Source organism: Colias philodice, chromosome 23, assembly GCF_061535455.1.
Source record: "Colias philodice isolate Cphi_HAF_F1 chromosome 23, ilColPhil1 Martin Lab GWU primary, whole genome shotgun sequence".
Lineage (NCBI taxonomy): Eukaryota > Metazoa > Arthropoda > Insecta > Lepidoptera > Pieridae > Colias > Colias philodice.
This window is the reverse complement of record NC_143108.1, coordinates 2839951-2864843: the sequence shown is the minus strand read 5'-3', so window position 1 is coordinate 2864843 and position 24893 is coordinate 2839951. Positions and strand designations below refer to the sequence as shown.

General features: G+C 31.9%; 2 protein-coding genes across 2 annotated transcripts in view; both read left to right on the top strand.

Moving 5' to 3' along the window:
* LOC149477918 (uncharacterized) overlaps window positions 1-24893 on the top strand; it is a 600334-nt gene that overhangs the window by 414629 nt on the left and 160812 nt on the right. The window lies entirely within an intron of this gene.
* Window positions 1-24893, top strand: part of Osi5 (Osiris 5) — a 29547-nt gene that overhangs the window by 2822 nt on the left and 1832 nt on the right. The window contains exons 2-3 of the mRNA XM_089710022.1: window positions 21365-21766; window positions 24693-24805. Coding sequence (XP_089566148.1) covers window positions 21481-21766; window positions 24693-24805 — 399 coding nt within the window. The 5' untranslated portion in view covers window positions 21365-21480. The remainder of the gene's footprint in view (window positions 1-21364; window positions 21767-24692; window positions 24806-24893) is intronic.

Genomic DNA, 24893 nt, shown 5'->3' with positions numbered 1-24893 from the left:
ATCTTGTATGTATTTTAATATTTATTATCTTATAATAAATGTAATCATTATCCATTAACACTTTAATCTCTTGGCGGAAATTCATAAACACCAATTTCTCCAACGAAAAAGCGAATTATATTCTATTACTGCAGCACACAGATATATGACGTCATAACAATCGTAACAACTTCCAAATAGTAACCACGAATAAAATTTTCGTCCTCACAAATCACATGTAGCGTTGACACATAAATTATTCTAAAAAGTTTTTCCACATAAAAGTTCGACCTACTTTTTATTCCTACCCTATTAGTCTAACCGTTCCGTAGCACGCAATACGCGTAGATGTTTTTCTTTACTTAAACCATTAAATTGATTGTTGGGTGCAATGCTTTGGCATGCACTTAGTACCTAAATTATTACAGATAATTAAAAAATCTATTTCATAAATCGTCAATTGATATTTATTTTCAAGAAACGTCAACTAAAGTTTGTTAATAACAATTGAAAATTTTGTTAAATTGGTTTTCATGAAGGTAGCGCATCAAATATTTAATTGTTTTTCTTACGTATTATTCCTATTTATAATGTACCAAAATCGTGGAAGGTTATCAATCACAACGTTAGCCCATTTATTGTGTAATAAATTTTAAAGCTCGACGCTATTCAATAGGTAGAAGAGGATATGACATCGGTTATATTCAAATCAAGCATTAAAAATAAAAATAAGTTCGACATCCACGTGTAAGAAGTCATCTTATCTAGTTTTAATGCGATAACTGAATATAGAGAAATTCTGAGTAATATCACGAAATATTCGAGACGCAATAAATTTTATCACCTTACCTCGATCCTGCCTTTAAAGACATCTTATAGGACGTCAAAGGTTGTCATATAATGCAATGTGCATATGCCATGTGCATGCATGTATCATGCTTAGATTACAAAATAAAAGACAGATGGAGCGTTGCCGAACTAAACCGAATAATTTATCGTCATTTCCATAAAGCTATGTGTGCTGTCATTTCGCCGTTGCACTGTACGTACACGGTGCTTCTGTGTGGGTGTTATGTTACCAGATATTGAAAATTTTCCCAAAATTTTCCCCGACTACGGAAGAAAGAGGGTTATGTTTTTCGAGTGTAGGTATGTATGTATAATATTTCTTTGACACGCCCTGCAGTATAAACTGTTGGATCGATTTTGAGTTGTGACTTATGAGGTGTCATTGCAATCATCTGAATTATGAAGGTAGCTGTGGTGGTAGTGACGTAGGCTACATAAATTATTAGCAGTCATGTTTTAATTTTTATTTTAATATAAATTCGGGTTTTTGATATTATTTTATAATATTGTAAAAATTATTTTATCACCTATCTACTAAAGTTATACATGGACAAAATAATTTTATTCAATTTTTATTAAATAAGTAAATTACATTAAATTTATTAAATAAATTACATTAAAAAAAGTTTTTATTTTTCAAAACATATGAATGCGAATAGCGGTAGGTTTTAGTCGAGAATGCGGGACATTTTATTTTCATCATATCCATCATGTGTTCACATGAATTAAATCGCAAGCGAAAACGACGCTTTTTATAAAAGTAACAAAAAAATGTATAATGCTTTTTAAAATAATCTAATAATGACCATGAACTTTTATTGCACTATACAAATAATCACATTCACGATCGAAAAATCCAACAGCACTACCCCGAATATCTTTTAACCATTTTACCCCTAAAAATGGCAAATTCATTTTCAAAATACTGGCAGCATACGTTGAAGTTTTGAATTCCTTCGTATTTGTAAAATTATTATTTGTATACGAAATTAAATAAGCCAAATAATCTACAGAAAATCTGTAAAACGATGTTTTATCTTTTTGTTTGTTTTTGGGTACAAGTTTTACAGCGTTTTAATATCACAAGACAGCATTTTTTTACTAAAATATCAAACCCCTTTTGACGTATTGCATGACACTAGAATCGCTATAGCACTAGCGGAGGAACGTATTCGTTTTTGATTTCGTATTTTCTTTGACAAGGGCGATGAATGATTGACATGCTCCATCTGTATTTTATTTTGTAATCTAAGGTATCATGTATCTTTGACATAGTGAATGCAATGACATCTGTATTGTAAAATTGTTGGCCAGACAGACGTAGCCTTAGTGGAAAAATATTTGCTACAACTTTCATAAGAATCGAATCTGTCAGAAACAAATGAAGAAATGATCTATGGTAAACGATTTGATAAACAGAATATGTATGCTCTTATAAGTATCTATATTTAGTTAAATTGTAAAGATACCTTGATACGAAGATATACTTATTTATAATTTCTAAAATAATAGTAATAAACTTATAACGACTATATATTTTGTACAGTGACATGCACTAAATATAAAATTTATTATATCTCCTATAATTATAGAAAGGTTTTAATTATGATATCACTGTATCAATTCAAATAAAGCACAAAACGAGCGTCGTTAAACATATAAACATACAAAAATAGTGGCAACTTTTAGAACAATAATATTTGAAACCAGAGACTGTTGGTCACTTATGTCGCTAAAATAATCATGAATTATTTATTTAACTTCGCTTATTTTAGAAATGCTTTTGAATAGCGGAATTATAGAAAATTCAAATATTTATTCATTCAACTAGACTTCCTTCAGAAGTGCTTTTGAATCGTCAAAATACATAATTTAACATTTACCAACGGTTCGGGAAGCATTTTCTCCAGAGAAGAGCCGGCAAACTCTGTATTTGCACTTTTAAACTTAATATTATTATGATACATATTTATCTTGATTTCTGTCAATATTTTATATCTTAGCTAAATTATTAAGACCATTTACCATGGCTGTTAATCGATTGATTGATTTAGACTAAATGAATACAATTAAAAAGTTTGTTTCTTGTATAGATGTTATTTATCTCCGATAAACCAAACCAGAGAAAAGTTCAAATTGTTGTAGAAATATGCGTGTGTATAGTAGAATAGTATAATAAAAGTGTTTCTTTGCTTTTATTAAATAAGGACTACTAATAGAATTATGGTTTCTCATTATTTACAGTCCATTGTACGTTGCCTCTTTCCAAGGTCTAGCCATTTTCAGGATTAATTCCCCGAAGTGATTTAGTCTGATATTATGTAATCAATTTTGTATCAATTACTTTTACACATGGGATATTAGTTACTTAGTCTAAAACAAATAAAATTTCTAACGCAGAGTGGTGCATACAAAATTACTTAAAGAAGTTCTCTGAAATATGTTTTAGCTGTTTAATTTAAAAACTTTTTTATATTTTCTTTTGCATATACCATAAATGGATTGAAGAATATGCAGTGCGTTTTCTCTTACTAAAATATGTTGTTCGTTGTTTACACTTTACAATATTATAATGTTTTCGTTTTACAATATTTTATGTTCATAAAGGGCGCAGTGCTATATTACTGCGCCCTTTTATGAACTTTAAAATGAAATCTAATTTTAACCACAATACATGTATATTTAAATATACATAGTTCAGGTAATACCTACTGATTAATTAAGACTTAAAATCCAGACTGGCTTCAAGATCTAAATTAAAAGTGCTTGCTGAGAACTCCATTTGCAATCTACAGCAAACGGTTATCGCCATGAATTTAAAAAATAAGTGGTTCAATAAAAAGTGAAGTAGATATTATTATACAATCTGGTTGATGCTCTATCAGTAATTTACAAGATTGCAAACAAACTTGAGTGCAAACTTTAAGTTTAAAGGATCAAAAGAATACTCAAAACCTTTATATGAATATTTGTAAAATTCGCTGTGCCTCGCGGTTTTACTCGCATTGCTCCGCTCCTGTTGATATTATTATATTATAGGCTCGATAAATGGACTATCTACCAGTGAAATAATTTTTCAATCGGATTGAATACAATGAGAAATACAATAACAATGAGAAGGTAAATACTAATAGGTACAATTAATAAATAAATTACGGCTTGTCTGAGACTTAAGGTAGCATTCGGATCTGGGCGGTCGCGACCCGGCAGCCGCTGCCCCGCAGCCGCGACCGTGGTCGCGAGGCACCGCTTCGTAGGAAATTGTATGCGATAGTGTCCGACGCAAGCGACCGAGCCGCGCGGCCGAGGGGCGTGGCCTGCTCGCGACTTTGGCAGCGCCGCCGGACCGCTCCGGGAGCAGTACGGTCGCGCTGCTGGCGACGTTTACCGATGAAAACGACGAGTTTTTAGTTGAATTAATTGCTAAAAATCCACCACTTTACGATCCTTGACTCAAAACCTATAAGGATAATGTTATGATATAATGAATCGATTTTATTCCTCTTTGATGATAGTAAGACCAACATTATTTGATCATCCTCTTCTTCGTCCTCTATCAGTCTCTTCACGAGTTCTCGCTTTCGTATATTTGACTATTATTTTGACTGAGTGCTGTTTGACAACTGCGCGTGGCAGTCGCTGCCCGGGTCGCGGACGCTGTTATCCGTAAGCTACTGGCAGCGCCGCACAGCAGTGACAATGTTCCCGGCTGCAGGGCCGCGGCTGCCAGGTCGCGACAGCCCAGATCCGAATGCTACCTTTAGAATAAATTTTTTAGGATATAAACTCTTATATCCTAAAAAAATTATTCTTATGTACATGTTATGTACATTATAATACAGTTTTCTACTCAGAAAACTGTATTATAATGTACATAACAACATCAACAATGGTGTAAATATCGATATTAAATAACCGGTAATAATATATTAAAATTCGTTTATCCAGATAAACCAATAACTATCCAGTAATTATTTTAATGTAGGTAACACGATATTGAATTGACCTATTTTCGAATTCGATTCAATGTATTGTAAATTGTGGTATTTCGATTCCATTTTGCTGTAGTTGTAATACATTGCATGTAAATAGAAATATTCATCAACCATCATCAACCTATGCACATTATGTTCCCACTGCTGGGACACGGGCTTGCTATGAGGGTACAGGCCATAACATAATCCACCACGCTGGCCAAGTTCGGGTTGGCAGATTTCAGATGTCGAACTTATCATTTTTCGACATGTCCGTTTCCTTACCATGTTTTTTTTTCCTTTACCGACAGTGGTGATGTTATCAACATACGCAGATATATTGCAACATACATTTATTTCCTACACGTTCCCCTACAGTCTCGAACCCGCGACTTATCGATTTGAAGTTCGAGGTCTTCACCACTGAGCCACTAGTATTTTTGCTGTAGTTTTAAAGAAGTATTCGCATGTGCTTTAATTGCAAATAGAGCCCATGTTACATTATAATGGTTTCTTGTTAGAATGTAATTGTTTACAAGAAACAATAAGGTTTAACACGCTAATGTTCCTGACTATGTAACTATATAATATTATGTAGTTTCTTTTTAGAATATAATTTAGGTATAATTAAATTGTTAGTGCCTTCTTATTATATTCCCTACAAGGAATAGTAGTTTGTAATATGTTTGTTGGAAGTAATCTATGTTAAATTTGATTTTATCAAATTGTATCACTTCAAATACGTTATTCGTTTGTAACGAAGGTTTTATATTAAAATTTATCGGCCATTATAAGTTATCTATACATATAATAAAATCGTAGGAAAGTCAAAACTGTACATTGAATATTTTTTTAAAAGATTACATAATCCATGATCTATAATCGATATAGAAGCCAAAAATATAGTTTTTAGAATTTTTGTCTGTTTGTCTGTTTGTCTGTTTGTCTGTTTGTCTGTTTGTCTGTTTGTCTGTATGTTTGTCCGAGCTAATCTCGAAAAGTACTGCATAGATTGACTTCAAATTTTGCATGAATATTACTAACAGGTCGTGTGAGGTTTTTTTAAACATATTATCATGCTATCACCTCCGGGGGAGGAGCTGTGAACCTTTACTTTTCTTACGTATTCCGTGAACTACGACAGCGTACAATCTAAAGACTCATGTTTAAATGTTGTTTTTGAGTAAGCCATGCTATTATCTAGCTTTACACTATAAAAACTACGTCATTTACGTAATTTGGGCAGAGAAACTGTTTAATGAATCTTAGTACTATAAAGACAAATTTGATTCAGCGCCATCTATGAGATTTCGTAAAAATCAAATCAATTTACATGTTAACACTACTGAACACAATGTTAAAAATTAATAATTTAAATATAATTATGTTATTTATTTATTTAACTCTTTAACCCATAATAAATCTTCCCTTCCCTATAAGGTGCGCTTATATAATTCGTGTGAATATACTACATTTTTAAAAGTGAGGGTAGATGTATATTATTTTAAGTCAAACTAGACACCATTACAGTTAATCTAATATTGATTGTGTTCATTGGTTACATTTTTAAAAATCTTCGTGTTTTAATAATTCGATCACGAGGCGGGACTCTAATACAAAAAGGTTAGTTCGTTGATAATTATTATTCCTTCATCATTTACATGTTGTTAGTAAAAATATACTTTGACTGTTAATACTTTTGTTCAGTATTTATCTGTATGATTATTGCTTGGTAATTAATATATTTTCATGTCGTATACCTAATTATAAACATAAGTGTGATGTGAAACTAGCTGGATTTATTTTTACACACTCATAGTCTTATATTTTGTGTTAATGTTAAAATAGTATTAATAGTGTAAATCATAATATTTTTTCAAAGTTAAAAATATTTCCTTTTTTCTGATGGTGTTGCCATCGAATTAAACCGCGCTGTCGTTTCGTTCACAAAAAATCATGTTATTAGGACCGAATATGTAGCCGCCTCAACTTACGGAAACGAGAGTAACCTGCGTTGTCTGTTAGTTATTATATAGTCGAATTTAACGTTACGTGGAAATTGGAATCTAAATATATGTATACCTACTTATATTAAATCTGTAGAGGTCAATTCTGCACATGAAATATATTTCCTAAATAACTATCACGAGGTGATTAGAGATCGACATCGACGTCAAAAATGTTTGTCCGTCTGTCTGTCTGTATAACCGTTATAGAAACAAAAACTACTCGACGGATTTAAACGAAACTTGGTACAATTATTTTTCATATTCGTGAGCAGAGCAGCAACTCCATTTTTAAGCTTTCGTCGCGTGTGCGTTCTTAATGCGTGTATCTTAATGGTTAAAGCTACACAGAAATCAAGTATGAAAGAAATGTTCTCCATATTATATAAAAAATATCTCCCGACATCATAAATGTCTATCTTTTATGGTTGAGCTTAGCTTTCTGATTATATTTGTCTACTAGCTGTCCCCGCGACTTCGTTCGCGTGGAATAGTGACTATGGGACCTATGACCATGGGCTCAGGGTGGGGCAACAATAAAAAATCATTTTTATTTTCATGCTCCCACTCCCGCGCCCACTCGCACTCCCACGCCATATGCCACGTTCAGTCCCAATCCCACGCCCACGCCCACTCCCCTTCACAATTAGTACCTACCAGATCAAAGCCAGGGTAAGCGCCCCACCCAGCCCCACCGTGGCTACGCCCATGCTGAATTACTATTTAACATACAATTATTGAGTAAATACGTACAACCATACTGTACTGTTGTACTACCATAAATAATTAAAAGAATTGTTATTAAAATTTCTTACTAAACTGAGCTAAAAAACTTACGTACCAAATTATTAAAAAAAATCAAGAAATGAAATGCCTAACCTATACCAAATAGTTACTACATATTGTAATTAAAAATTATGATTAGTATATAATATCGAAAATCAAAAAAGAAATGCCTAACTAATTCTACGTAAAATTTCTTTTAAATTATGTCATATTATTTTTTAGGAACCAGGGGGGGGGGGAGAGGAGCAAATTCTATTTCCTTCCTTTCTTAAACGGATGTTTTTAATAATCTATGGTGTAGCCAGTAGCCACTGATCAGCTTAATCGATACTCAGTTTTTATCAAATCCAGAAACAAATCCAAATTAGATCTTTCCTGTCTCACGCACGTAACTAAAGGCTGAAGAGAGAGAGAGCACGTAACTAAACCGTTTAGACGAAGAAAAGTGTATAGAAAAAGGAATAAATAATTTCATAAACTTCCCGACGATCTTTAAAAATAAATTATAACTTTCATTTTTTTCATTCCCACTTTTACCCCTATGTAGGTATAATAAGTGGATGAACCAATTTTGATACACTTTATCTAAGAACCAGCGTCGGAAAATATTCTGCCTAACAAAAAAAACCGCATCTAATTCGGTTTACCTGTTAGCCAGCTACGGTGCCATAGACAGACACACACACACACACAGAAATACATAGCGGTCAAACACATAACACCAGTCTTTTTGCGTCGGGGGTTAAAAATATAATACGACATAATTTAAAGGACATTTTATGTGGAAAATTTACCTATACACCAGGGTAGATAATTTTTGAAACAAAAAAAAATCGCAGTAGGATGAAACCCATTAGAAAAGGATATGATAAAAATGTAAGGAAAAATAAATTACGGTCAATCGGAGTTCGGGAAGTGGGAGGGGGGAGCTTTTAAGAGAAAAAAATGGTTTCTCTCGATTTCTCGATAATAATAACACCTGTTAATTTTTTTCTACATATTTTAATTGTACAGACATCACTTTTCCACAATTTTATTATATGTATTGATGATGATGATTGAGATTATAACACTCTTAGTCCGTTTTAATTTTTATTCACCCGCATCAGTGCCACCTAAAAAATCTTTATATATCGAAATTCGAGCAAAGTTAAGAAAATGAGAAATAAGAGTTCTCAAGGATCGTTAGAGATAAGAGGCTTACTATTGACCGAAAACAACATGTGTTATGCCGAACCTGAAACCGCTTCACAACGAGAATTGCGGCTCACAGCTGACCGCGAACGGCATGTACTATCCTGTGAGACCGAAACCTTCACTGAGGGTATATATAACGTCTCACAGCTGATCGCAAATGGCATATTGTACTATCCCGTGAGACCGAAACCCTCACTGAGAGGGAATTACGTCTCACAGCTGATCACGATCGTCATATTTTATCTCGAGAATTCTGAAACTTTTACTCAATATGAAGACCGTTTGACAAATAATAGGGTGCACCATAATATTATTCGATCTCTCGAAGATGAACATGAGCATAAGCAATGACTAGAGTAGGGACGCGAATATTACCATTATTTGAGACAAGAACGATTAATAAGTTTGTTTAATGAAAGCTTAATGAAAGATTAAGAATTGAAACTATTGGTCTCTTTAAACGGACGAATAGCGAGAGGCCCGTCTTATTGCAGACAGATTTCGACATAGTCTTAATGACTTAGAGGTAAACATAGAAGATCAATCTACAAATTCGGTGGTGTGGTCCGACAAAATAATATAAAAGTGGGTATGCTTATAACCTCACAATTGATTACAGATCATCTTCTGTATAGGCGATATTAACGTAGTATGTTCTTTTTGTAATGCTTTAAAGTGGAGTAAGGAGTCGGCTTTCGTTTGAAGATACGCCGGAACCTTTGAAATCACTACTTTTAAGTTTTAGAGGAACATGTGCAATCTAAACAGTTCTTAGACAATATTAGCTCTTATAGTATTGCGTTTTAAATGATCCTTTGGTGCTCAACAATTATTAGATGCTCCTTTCATTCTTACTTTTAAGATACAAGGTCAAGTTTATCATTTGATAGGATCCCTTTTGCCTGAAGGCCAACCTAAGTTTCTTTAAATATATTTTGTATTCGACTACGACGAATAATCGAATACAAGAAATCAATATTTCTCGAATTTAAAACTGAACTCATTTCACAATTTTAGAACATGTTAATTCATCAGGTTAATCCGTATATATGCGTTTTAAATCGACATTAGAAGCTTTTCCTCAAGATGGTGATATTAATATAAAATTGGTATAAATGCCGATAGACGGAAGTCTATCAGCACTCAGGAATTCCCTGAGCGTGTTATAACGCCCAGGCCGCAGTATTACAATTTTTGCTACAGTAGGGCGACGAATGTATTTTCGCATAGCAACGGAGGGGAACTCGTGGGGGGTAAAGTGACGCGGGCCACGTACCACAAACATGTTTAGTTTGTGGTACCGAGCGCGAAAGAAAGTCATCGTGTTTTTAGTAAAGTTACTATGTAAACTAACGTAATTTATTACTTAGGTACATATTCTATAATGGTGCGCTCAAACTGTTAATCTACATTTAATTTAGATTATTATTTTAATTACTAAGAAATGTAGAATTTAAATCACATTCATTCATGTTTTCCTCAGATATTCGATGTCTATGATTTTCGATGATTTTAAGATTTTCTTATCAGAGAATTCAATTTTAATGTAGTTAAATTTTATAAGAGACAATTAAGAACATTCAAAAATAAAGTGTCACGTATTTTTTTTAAACGACGAATGACGAAAAACGACCGAATCGCGGACGAAGTCGCGGGCAACAGCTAGTAAGTAAATAAATAAATAAAAAGTATTTGTCTAAACTTAAACGCCTTTATAAATAGACAAGCAAAGACACTAAGAATTATGTATCAAGTATTTACATTAGTTGTCAACGTTAAATGCTAAATATAGAGTAAGGACAACTTTTCATTTCCGAGAATGTCTCTTTAGTTTCACAGAAAAACAATTATAATATTATCTATTAGTAGGATTTATTTGATAACTTTGATTAAGTATCAGTATATGTCTCTGAAAGACTTACCTACAAAACACAAAGATTGTATTACCTGGCTAGAACGCAATACAAAAATTATGGTTACAATTTTTGTTGGACTTCACATGGTGTGGTTTATGTCCGGAAACACGCTGATGATCCCCATATACGAATTACTACAGAAGAAGATCTTCAAAAGCTAAAATCTAATAGTTCCATGTGACTATTTGTCTTCTTTCTATGTAAAGTAAACTTAACAATTGTCTTTTATAACTTAGATTTTTATCATATAAGTTTAAAATTATGCATTACGATGAAGTTTGGCTTGTATTTATGTTACACTACACTACACAACTCTCTACACACACACTATAATACTTATAATTATCATAAAAATCATTACTATAATACTCATGTTCTAATATTGTAAGAGCCATCATTGAGTATACAATAGCTGTAATTATATATTATATAATTTATAGATTTAATAATGAAGACCTAAATTATTTATGGACGTATTATAAAACCATTATTTCCAATGGCTACCATAAATAGCGTTACACATGATATCGATAATGTCACAGTAGCTAAATCATTTAGGTGTATCCCAGAAAAATGTATCGATATAATTAAGAATACGAGCAATAAACTTACGGTTATCACTCAAAATATTCGCAGCATCTACAAGAATTTTGATGACTTTACTAGCCATCTGGCACGATTGACATTTAACCCAGACATCATTATTCTTACGGAATGTTGGTTAAATAAAAATAAACTTCCGCCAACACTAGATTCTTACTCTTGTTACTTTTCTAAAAAATGTCTTAACCAGAACGACGGTATTGTTGTCTACATTTCGGAAAATATAAATTGCTATACTATTACGGAACCAGAACCAATAGGTGGAAATTTTTTATTAATTACTGTTGAACCTGATATAAAGATTTTAGCCACATATCGATCCCCATCTTTCTATTCCATTGATAGCTTCATAAATACTATTGATAACTTATTACGAACAGAAAATTTAAAAAATATATTTATTATTGGTGACGTTAACATTGATATTAAAACCGATAACAATGACAGAAATAGCTCGTGTTACTTAAACTTCATGGCTGAACTAGGGCTTCTACCAGGACACATTTTACCAACTAGGCTTAACAATTGTTTAGACCATATTATGGTCAAAACTTGCCGATTAGCTATAATCACAGTTATTGAATCGTCAGTAACAGATCATGATTCTGTCCTCCTCAGTCTATCTTATAATCAAAAACATAATAACAAAAATCAAAATTTTAAAATTAAAACTGACTTTAACACCGCCATAAAACAATTAGAATCAATCGATTTTTCTTTCATATCATCTTCAGCTGATGCTGAAGAAGTTGCTTCTAAATTTACAGATAAATTATCCGATATAATAAAATTAAATACCACTTGTTCAATTGTATCTAGTCGTAAAAGAATAATAAAACCATGGATTACACCTGGATTATTAAGATGCATACGCAACCGTGATAAATTACATAAAAAGTCTAGAAAAAATCCTGACGACGATATTTTAAAAATAACATACACTCGTTACAGAAATTTTTGCAATCAACTACTAAGAAAACTAAAGAGAGCTTATGAAAAATCGATTTTACAAAAAGCTAATAATATCAAGGAATCGTGGCGCACTATTAAATTAATAAACGGTAGTAACAGAAAGAATGATAATGCAGTTGAATTATTAAAAACTCACAGAGATCCCCTTGATGCCACTGAAGCGGTAAACTCGTTTTTTGCGAACGTGGGGAAACTTTTAGCTCAAAATATATCTCAAACTAACAACAACCATCCTGGGCCATTAAATAATCATAACTCTTGTACAAATAATATACCTAGTGTCAAAAACTCTCTTGTATTACTCCCTCCCAATGAACAAGAAATAGAATCATTAATAATGAATCTTAAGAATGATTCTGCTGTTGGCTGGGACGGTATTTCGAATAGATTTATTAAAATGGCAAGACATATTTTAATCCCCCATCTTACCAAGATCATAACTTTATGTTTTGAACAGGGTATTTTTCCCAGCGTTTATAAACGATCGGTTATTACCCCAGTTTACAAGGGTGGGGCGCGAGATAGTGTCACTAATTACAGACCGATTTCTGTTTTGCCAGCGCTATCGAAACTATTAGAAAAAGTCCTGAATAATCAGCTTATGAAATTTTTGGAAAGGAATAATATCCTATCAGAAAACCAATTTGGCTTTAGAGCTGGAAAAAGTACGGATGGGGCTGTTAGATCTTTGGTAGAATTTGTAAGTAATAATATAGATAAAAAACAAAAGTGCATCGGTATTTTTATCGATCTAGCGAAGGCTTTTGACACTGTTTCAGTGCCCACCCTTGTAGACAAGCTGGAGAGATATGGTGTAAGGGGTAATGAATTGAATATTTTCAAAAGTTTTCTTACTGGGCGTTTTCAAAAAGTTAAGATTGGTAACTCAATCAGTTCCGACATTGCGGTTACATATGGGGTTCCGCAAGGCAGCATACTCGGCCCCAGCTTATTCTTAGTATATTTAAATGATTTATGCAAATTAAAACTAAACAAGGGTAAAATCATCTCCTATGCGGACGACACTGCGTTGTTGTTCCATGGAGATACTTGGGACGAAGTTAGGATAAATGCTGAAATCGGTCTTCATAAATCTAGTCTGTGGCTTAAACAAAATGTTTTAACCTTAAATACATCTAAGACTTTGTTTATTAAATTTACTACTTCCCGTATTAAAGAGCCTAATCTAACAGTAAAGATTCATACTTGTAACTCGCCTACAATTAATAAAACATGTTCATGTGCACATTTGAATCAAGTTACATCTTTAAAATATTTAGGTATTCTCTTAGATGCGAAGTTAACATGGCAGCCACATATTAATAATATGATATCATCTAGAGTTAGAACACTTACATGGGTCTTTAGAAACCTGAGACATGTGGCAGATAGTGATATTCTACGAACTGTTTATTTTGCTTTAGTTCAATCTGTCATTGGCTATTGTATTGGGGTATGGGGCGGGACATTTAAAAGCACTATGCTACAAATTGAATGAGCACAACGGTCTCTACTCAAAACAATGTTGTTCAAGCCTTATAGGTTCCCAACAACAAAATTATATGAGATATGCCAAATACTGTCTGTAAGGAAATTTTATATTTATCATGCTATTATAAAACAACATGTTACGACTCCTTATGACCCCAATAAGTTTCGTAACAAACGGACACGTACAAATGTAATAGATCCTGTGAGGTGTCGAACTGCTTTATTGAAAAGACAACACAGTTTTGTTTCTGTACATCTATATAATAAAATTAATAAATTGCTTGATATTTATCCATGTACTCTGCGTGATGTAGAATTAAAAATTAAAAACTGGCTTTTGACTCTAGATTACGAAGAAACGGAAAATCTTATAACTTGAGTATATAGTACCCACTATTACACACACACACACACACACACACACACACAAACACATACACACACACACAAATACACACAACACACACACAAATACACACAACACACACACAAATACACACACACATTCAAGGCCTAAACACTAAAACACACACATGCATGCCGAAAAAATCAATTTCTACTTTTATTTTTTGTTTGTTATACATTTTTGTTTTTTATTTTTCTTATTGGCATTTCTTGAATATTCTTTGGAAGAGGGCGCTGACTCCTGACATACAGGTTTTTACCTAGTTTGGGAGTCAGAGACTTCAGCATTTAAAAATGTTGTATTCTATTGTCAATAAAGAATTTTTATTTATTTATTTATTTATTATTAAGACTAGATGTAACCAGCACGAAGCTTTTGGTTTGCTGTTTTCATATTTATTATCTTAAGTCTTGTTTTATAACTTCATAGTATAAAACAAAGTCGCTTTCTCTGGCGCTATGTCCCTATGTTTGCTTAAATCATTAAAACTAAGCAACGGATTTTAATGCGGATTTGTTTTATTAAATAGTATATAATTCATTAGGTTTTAGACAACGCTGGCGAAGCAGCAGGCGGAAAGGTAGTTTCTTATAAATTACCTAGACGGTCAAATAATTACTTATCTAAATAATATTGTATTCGGATGCATGAATTTTATTAAACGATTTCAGAAAATTATTGACAACAAAAATTTACAGCTTTATGATAAGATCTGAAAAAAGAATGTTATATTTTCTGAAGCTTCTTTTCATCTAAAAACTGTTATAGAATTGTCATATTTCCACAGTCATGATTTTAACAAAATTACATTTAATATTTTAATTTTCACGTTATTTTCAGTTGATAAAATATTGTACAGTCTTTACTAGGTAATATCATAAAAATTTCGTCCAATTAACAATTAACGCATAATTACTCGCGTGTGCGATACGCTAGATCGATTTTATTAGGTCAATAGAAGAGAACAATTAATTTATAACAAAGAAATGTCAAGAGTGGCACGACTAAGTAAATCACATTGCGTATAATGAATCACGAATAACTAATTAGGAAGTAGAAATACATATTTGTGCAATAGGAACCGTATCGCACACGCAGACTGAACAATTTCCTTGCTCATAGATTAGGTGACGTAGATGCGGTATGCGAACTTTTACTCTGTGAGGCATTTGAAATGAAAACGATTAAATTAATATTATGTAGATCTTCATTATTTATATTTTTTTAGAAGACAAAGATTGTTGTCAATTTAGAGACTGGTATTAATTATGAATGATCCTCCGTAATTATGTAAAATGAAAAGTATTATAAATGTTGTGTGTATATTTTTTTTATTCAAGTAAGAAGTAGTTAAAAAAATACCACATTTAACCATAATAATATTTTACATATTCCAGAGTAGTTCTGTATCAATAATCCATGCAAACAATTTAACGATTATAATATTTTGTGAAAAAAAATAGTAGCGTATTAATCGTATGGAAAATTCCAATTTTGTAAAAAAATATCTAAATTTTTCATGGAATCTTAGTCACATAAGAAATATGAACGCATTTCACCTAATGTAATCATTTTATATATTCTATTAATAATAATTGCTTTAATTATTTACTGTTAGTTGTTTGTTAACCAGTTATCTAAGCAATATAATTTATATTAAATAACAACTAGTAACCATAATATTATATTATGCATTAATTACGCATTTTGCTATCATTATAACATCACCGCAGGCAAATAGAAATCTAATGCTAAACGATGTTCACATTTTAATTTATTTTTCCGTAGACAAAAAACCTACGACTTTAGCGCATCTGTATACTTCCTAATCTTTGCACACAAGCCGCAAGTGACGCGTGACAGTGCTCGTGCCAACGAATAACAAAGTTGACTGTGCCCACTCTTTCCGTTACCTTACGGAAATGCGATCGTCTTTAACATTAACATTTGTGGCATAGAACATGGAATGCGGTCACGTCTTTTCTTTAATCTGTGGTCGAAATTTGAATTTAGAATGCTGATTGTCTGTGGCTTTTTGCGATTAAATTATTGGTGTTTTGTGTTTATTTATTTTTTGCTTGTTTAAGGATTAAATCAAAACATTATCAAAATATTATATCTTCTTAATGTTTTGTTTGGATTTTTTTTACAAAATTAGAATTCGTTAGTGTTCAAAAGCTAAGCATACAAAATATGCTTCCTTACGGTGAACAGTCATTAGCCGACCAAGTTGAAAATGTACCTATGCGTGTATTATTCACTCACTTTCTAAGAATTTGTGTTCCAGAACGTTCGGACTATTGGAAATTCCAAGTTCTGCGAATTGAATTCTAAATCAGTGCCATTCAGTAATCTCGGCCAATCAGGGGTTACCGTTTCTTATAGCAGTATTACTTCCAGTGTGGGAAAGGGATGGCGCTAGACGACCTATATAGCGCTGTCATTTTTCCACACTGGAAATAATACTGTTTTAGGATAACATAGTATGGGGGTAGGTCACGTTATTGGCTGTATGCAGTTGCGTGGAATGTTCCAGAATTAGATACGTTCATTTTGTTGTCTATGTGTCGATAGATTGAGTGTTAAATTGATTACAATAATTATGTTACCACCTTACCACGGATTAGGTCATAGACGCTACGTACTACCACAGCTGTTGTTCTACGTAGTACTATAACGGTAGATATTGATTTTATTATGTACCTATTGCACTATAGATATGGATTGTTATTGAGCTTAAAGGCAATATTAAATACATACAGTATATTATAGTCTTTATGCACGACTTAATACGTATTATGTTTTAAAAATTTGGCGATAGTGTAAGGTAAGTTTTGTATAGAGTAACCAAGTAACTGGTAGATTTTTTATATAATAGATATTTTGATTGAAATAACACTTAAATTGTACACCTACTTATAATCAAACATTGAACTAAATAAGATGCGAAATAAATAAAAAATAACTATTACAAACAGAACCCGATAATAGTATGTAATAGCAAAATATACCTTTCAAATATAGTCAAAGTGAAAGAGAGGGAAATACACCAAATAATACATTGAACAAGGACGGATATATTTTCGATAGTGAAAGTAGAAAGCATTATCATTTTATTTGGTTTATTTCAGCGAATTGTATTGAAAGTTATCGACATAATAATTTAAATCGAAAGTGTGTGAAGATGTAAGTAATTAAACTGTCATCTAGTTCTGGATATATATATTTTCGAAAAGTTAATACAATGGCTATGTCCAGTGTCCCGGGTTTGGGACAGATATTTACACGTAACATTAGTTTCATTTATCAATACTTATAATATAAACCTAAGAGCTTGTTTGTTTGAATGCTCTAATCACCGAAATTACTGGAACGATTAAAAAATATTTCATACATACGAAGCCGACTGCTATTCTATATTAGCAGTTCAATTAATGATAAACATTTGTTTAGCTACAAATTTCAATTAACATGTTGTAAAGTTTCAGTCAAACGTGTTGCTGAGTTGATAACGAATTAATAAAAAAATTCGCGTCCGAGCAAAAATATTTAAAAAGCTTTCAGCAAGATTTTTGACCAATTGTTGCGCAGCAAATGACACTGCTTATGTCATGAAAATGAGGAGGAAGGAAGGTGAAATTCCTCCATCGTTAAAGGAAGGCTCCTCGACCAGTCTACTCGACTGGCCCGACGCGGACGGTAAGGCCTCGAATTATGATGTCAGAAAGTTGTAAAATAATATTATATCCTCTTTAGCGATAACATTTCGCTTGTACGGTTCAGAGCAGTGTCGCTACAAATAAATGGCTACATAACCACATACATAATGACTTCAATGGGCAAGTAGGTGGCTGGCCTATTTTAGTAATCTTTATAGGGATTGAACCCAGAAGCCTTTAATGCTCAAGAGAACTTGCCAACGAGGAAGTTAACCCTAAAAACACTCGTCTGTAAACTTTTGTTTAATAAATAATTTTACTCTTATTAATCAAAATGAAAGTTATTTTTCCGACTATAACTTCCCTAGCATAACAAACACACATGGCTTTTAGTGTAAGGATCAAGGACCTATAGTTATAAAACATTTCCTGCTATTTAGCATAACTCGGCAAACTTTTGGGAATAATTCTGCCCGCTCGCTTGAATCTCTGGCTTTTAGTATGTTCATAAAGTTGACTCGTTATTATTGCTTATTCGTACAATATTTTATTTATTTAATTCACTTCCTTCGAATTACGTATTATATAAATATCTTAATAAATATATTGTAATTAATTTTTAAAATTTAAATTCTGTCAAGTTCTGCCCGCTTGAAGGCGGTTTCATTTTTGTTAAAAAATATTATTCCTGATGTTGATGACTGACTGAAACCAACTGCATTCTAAAAGTGCAATGCAATTTTTCACCAATAAAAATTTACCTGTTTCCAATATAAACATAGTTCCTACAAAGGTGTCCAATTCGCAGTGTTGGTATTTTTTTCTGAACCATGATTGAGATTGACTCTGTTACGCCAGATTCAAACTCATAAGAATTGCTTCACACATTTGAAAGTGTAGATATAAAAATACCATTTATGTGATGTAAATAAAACTTGTAATAGCTCTATTGTATTTCTGATAAAGTTTTATAATTACAAGCCGAACAACGCAAATATTCTTGCCGCATTTTTCATTACTTTACTGCTCCTATTCATGGCAGCTGCAGCGTCATGTATCAATTACTATAACCTATTGTTTTCCTCGATAAATAGATTATGTTGAGATAAGAGCATTCCGCCAAATAAATAAACAAGAGAACACTTTAGCTTATAAAAGGAATAAATAAAAATTAACACCAAATAAGCATGCTTTATTCTCGCACTATAGTACGACACATTAAAAGATCGGTACTACAAATCCGTGAGGGAAATAGTTTTCCCATAATTCACAAAATACCCTAAAAATCTTATAAATACATATTACCTGTTTACCCTAACAAAATATTCCCCACCCATAGGACCTCGATTATCGAACATGCGTGAAGAAAGAAAATAAGTGTCGACACATCAAAACAGTAAATATGGTAAACAGAGGGTTTTATGACACGAAAATGGCTTCCTGGATTTTGTTACATATCCTTATGCTATTCTTTATAAGGAGTTTGTGTAACAAAAGTTACGTAAATACCTGCTTTATTTTATTGGGTATGTTTTGAACTTCCCAAACCTTTTATGTTAAATTTTTTCCAAAATTTGTAGTCAATAGGCCAATAAAAAGGCAAAACAAATACGCATTATCTTCTTCTTATATATAAAAATGAATCGCAAAATGTGTTGGTAAGCGCATAACTCGAGAACGGCTGAACCGATTTCGATAATTCTTTTTTTATTATATTCCTTGAAGTACGAGGATGGTTCTTATGTAGAGAAAACGTAAACATGTACCACGGGCGAAGCCGGGGCGGACCGCTAGTCTATAATATAAAAATGAATCGCAAAATGTGTTGGTAAGCGCATAACTCGAGAACGGCTGAACCGATTTCGATAATTCTTTTTTTATTATATTCCTTGAAGTACGAGGATGGTTCTTATGTAGAGAAAACGTAAATATGTACCACGGGCGAAGCCGGGGCGGACCGCTAGTAATATTATAATAATAGCTGAAGGAATATATTCCTCCGCTTATATTTATCGTAGAGAGATGTTATACAGCCTACATCACTACATAGTAGAAAACAAAGTCGCTTTGCGTTGTATTTGTGTCTGAACGCTTAGATCTTTAACAACGCAACGGATTTTGATACGGCTTTTAAATAGAAAACTAATGACAATTTTTATACAAATATACTGCATCCTCTCTTTCTATGTTACCCTGTATTTCTATCACACTTTAAACTGCAAAATTGTGATATTATAACTTTACTATTATCAAATCTAAATCATCTACTAACCTCAAAAGTTACCTACTTTAAATAATTGTAGTATGACGCAATCAACTAACCATTTATCTATTAACACATAAGCAAACTGCAATTTCATAATAAATCGTAAACGTTTATTATATTTACTTCGATAGATTCACATTACTACGATACCCTTAATTTACTACTCTCTATCCCTTTACTCTCACTCGAAGAAAAATAAACAAAAAAATTTTAACCAACAACTATCTTTGTACACATTGATGTTTGTGTACTGGAAGCGACAACTGAAACTAGATCGCTGTTCTATGTCGAGTAGAAAGGAAGTTTAAAGTTATGTATTGATAAAAAACACACTACGAATAGAAAAGCTTTCGTCGTTTTATGACCGTTGATAGATAACAGAGGTTTTGTGTATTTTCAATTTTATTACTTAAACAAAAAACGCAGTAGGTACCTATAATTAATTGATTTAAAGCGCTAAAAACATTATAGTACATGTAATTTAGATTTATTGAAATGATGTAGAGTATATTATGATAAGACACTCAATTGTTATATTTGTGATAGTTTTCACTGAAACTATAGGTAAGTAATACTTTTGTGTTTATTCAATAAAGTAGGTACCATTCTGAATGATTTCGTACACCAATAAGTCTCGGTAATATAAACTTCACATTTTTTTAATAAACCTAATATTTTTAAAAGTTCCTCATTACGTACATCCTACACTCATGTACTATGAAATTCAAACGGTGACGTTATTTTGAAGATTACATAATTAGCGTCACTTCTAGTTACTTTATCATGAAACGGGCTCGAGCATAAAAATTGTTTCTGTTTTATTTGTTTAGTTTTCAATGCCGCGATCTTGAGGGGCTATTCTGCGGTATTTTACTTTCCAAATATATAATATTTCTTACTTATTTATGTTTGCAATGATTGTTTTTAATTTTATATTTGTATCGATGTTTATAAACATGTGATTGTTTTAATTTTTGAAACACAATTAAAGAAAAAAATAATCAACTGTTTTAATTTTATTTGAGAACAAAATTAAAGGTACGTTTAGGATGAAAATCGTTTATTTTAAACGTAGCACACCTCAAACAAGTTTTTGGTCATTTGCAAATACTTTTGTACAACAACAAAGTTAATATGCAATTTTCATAATTAACTTTCATACAGTAGGTAATTAAGCAAACATAATCTAGTCTTGCACACAACAATAGCACACAATTATAATAACAGCATGAACTAAGCAGACTGTAAAATTGTCTACAGAATTGCCCTCACGTTTTCTCGCGTCCGCCGTACTTTTAGTCATTTTTTCGAAAGCCACTATAAAAGCATTTATATCACCCTTTCACACTTATTGCTCGAATGACTGTCTGAGAAAAATGTATCGGGAAATTGTTCTGGTGGCCCTTTTGTCGAGTGTGCGAGCCTCTCTGTTAGATGGGGACATAGATTTAACAGATGGCATTCGATTGGTTGGTGTCCCAGTTTCTAATAGTCTGGAAGATCAAGGTCGTTCTATGGGAGATTCGGTTTTGTACCGAATGGCCAAATTCCTACAAGGGCATGAGTTACATGTGAAATTACCCAATTTAATCGAGAAGGACAAGATCAGTCAACTCTTCGCGGAGTCTTTGAAGGTTGTCGACGAGTATAAGGAAAATAATGGTAAGTGTGATTTGCAATCGATTTATATAAGATAGTGTTAGGATTTAGGTATGGTAAATGTAAGTGATAGCACAGAGCACAGTATTACAATATTATTGTAATACTGTGGTGATAGTGTTTAGTGGAAAATTATGAATATGAATAGGTAATGTTACATAAGAATTCATGGGAAAATTTGGTAAATAATACCAACAATATAATTAAGTTATCATTAGGACGTGGTGCATTAAAATTTTATCATTAATTTTTTATTAAAATCGTATAATATGATTTGTTAAGTTGGAGTCAACGCGAGCGAAGTCGCGTAATATAGCCTTATATTATATACCTACATAATATATCAAAAGCAATATAATATTATGTGACAGTGAAATTATAGGCGCCATAAATTAACCCCAGTAACCAGTAGGTATGATAGGTTCTTTATAATATATCTTATTTACTTGTTTGTACAAATAGGTAAAAAGCGTCTCTTTTTATTAGCAAATAATCTCGAGCTTTTACAGACCTTATTTTCGCATTTTAATTATATCCATTTAACATTCTCTGTAACCTCAGCTTAGTTTCAATGCGCGGTCTTTTTCAAATATTTCTATTTACATAGCTTTTCAACCCGATATAGACCGAATTTAATGAAAAAAAAGTTCAATGCTCCGCAAATGGCGTCCTATTTGTACAAGTCTTATTGAAAAATTCATCTCTCAAATGTACGTTCATAAAATATGAATGTTTTCCTGCTTTATACACGCCTCAAAATATATTCGTGTTTTATTTATAATTTTAGATTACGGGAAAGGTTGTTTTATAGGAAACTTTAGACCAATACTGAACAATTTCTAAGAAGTATGACTAGAAGTTTTTATTCTCGTAAATGAATAAAAATAACGTTGAGGAAGGCGGTAACTTCACAACTAAATTCATCTTAATAATATATTTGGGGCGTCTGATTTGTTACATAATTTCAAAGGTTTTTGATATATATTATAAAATTTATTGTTTAGGTTAGGTTAGTTATATTGTAAATACGTAACATCATCGAGGTCAATGTTCTTGGCGTCAAAAATTTAAAGTTCAGTCCCATACATCACCCATAGCAATATAGATTGATTAAAAAGTTTTCCTTTTAAACTTCCTACAATCGAGGAAATGCGGGCTTTAATTTCCCAAAGACAACTGCTTAATTATCCATCTTGACTCCTTTTTGAGTCAGTTAAGTTTACTTACCTAGTTCAATTGTGTGAGTAAACGCACTTGTAAAATACTTTTTAAAGTATAAGTAAGCACTTCAATAATTGTGAGCTAACTCTTTCACGTATATTTAAAAGATAATATCGAATATAATTTTAATTATAATATCATTTGATCATAAATTTCCTATCGTGACGTGATCCTCTTCTAGCATTATTAATTAAGCTATAATTGTTTCATGTAATAATAGTATTACAACGTTACTTTTTTCATTCATCAATATTGTATTAAAATAATCACGAATATAGATTCGTTATTATTTTAATACAATATTGGCAAGTAGATAATATCATATCTGTTATTATTTTAGGCAACTTGAAAAATCAAGTGTAGACTTTATTTAAATAAATACGAATTGTCAAAAGCAACAAATCAAAATCAGTAGCAAATATGCTTACAACTTTACCGTCATTGAGACATCATTTGAAGCATTTAAATGCTTGTGTTAGAAGTTAGAACATCTCGCTCTTCCTTAACCTTAATTGAGTAAAAATATTCGATGATGTAGAGACATTTTAAATTTGATTGCTTATTTATCTTTATAATAACGTTTGTCAACAATAGATTATTAATAATTTAATAATTAATCCATTTCAAAAATAGCATGATAGCGGTTCTTGCGTGTGTTGCTTTTTGTGGTGATTTTTCCTTTCTTTTGAAAGCGAATCAACATGATCAATTATTATGTATTGAATTATTTATTTATTATTATATTACAAAGTGATAACATTTTACAATATACATTACTTCACTTTCAAGTGTGTTAAAACAGTTAATTTGCATTCTAAAGAATGCAAATTAAAAACATAATATTTTCTTTTGTAATTCATTTTATCTGACAATATTACCTATTTAGATTAATAAAAAATTGCTCGTATGAAAATATTTTATAATAAACTTTAGTACCTACATACTTTTCATATAGGTACACATTTTGTATTATAAATATCGTTAAGTACTAATATTATTAAACCGTTCAGTTATTTTAATCCTATATTTGAGTAATAGTATAGTTTTCTAATAACACACTTTACACTGAAGTTCATCGCATGTTATTCCTACCCGCAGGTGTTTACGATTTGGTTGCAGGGTAGTTTGAAACATTTTCCTAGGAAATATAATATGCGTACGTTTCTCAGATTCCCTTTGTAAATTTATGTACATATTAGAACTGTTTTGGTTCTAGGAAGGAATTCTAAATTATTTCAAGGTATAGCGAATTATAGTTTAGAAAAATTATACTGAATTTACTTAATTTGGGTTGTTCTACAAGTATTACGAATACTCGTAGAACATTTATTTATCTGATTGTATTTTGTAACTACCAATATATCTGTGGTATTTGGTACGTACCACTTAAGTACAAAATGGTGATTTTTGAGTATGAGCGTTTGAAAGTTTTAAATATTATTTTTTACAGAAATTTTCTCATTAAATCCACCCGTCCATCTCTTCATAAATTAGGCATATCAAAACTTATAGGAAGCATTATACTTGGCTTGATGGCTTGTTACTTCAGTTTTTATGAATACAACTGGAGATATAGTGACAGATATTATTATTTCGTATAAAATAATATTGCACTATTTAATAAAGAAATCGACGACTTCATATCATAACAATAATAAATAAAGGTCACTAACCAATAAGGCGCTAAATAAAATTTTCTTTTTTGCAGGAACCGGTCGAGCCAAAAACGGAGGTATGGGGTCCATGGCCCTTTTAGGACTTATGTTCGCTAAAACTATGGGAGCTGCTGGCATAGGAGGTTTGGGGCTACTCACTATGAAGGTAAATAATAAACATAATACCACTACTTTCGTTCCGTTTCAGTTGCCTTCTACAGGGTGTCCGGCCATCGGTATACTACATATTATTA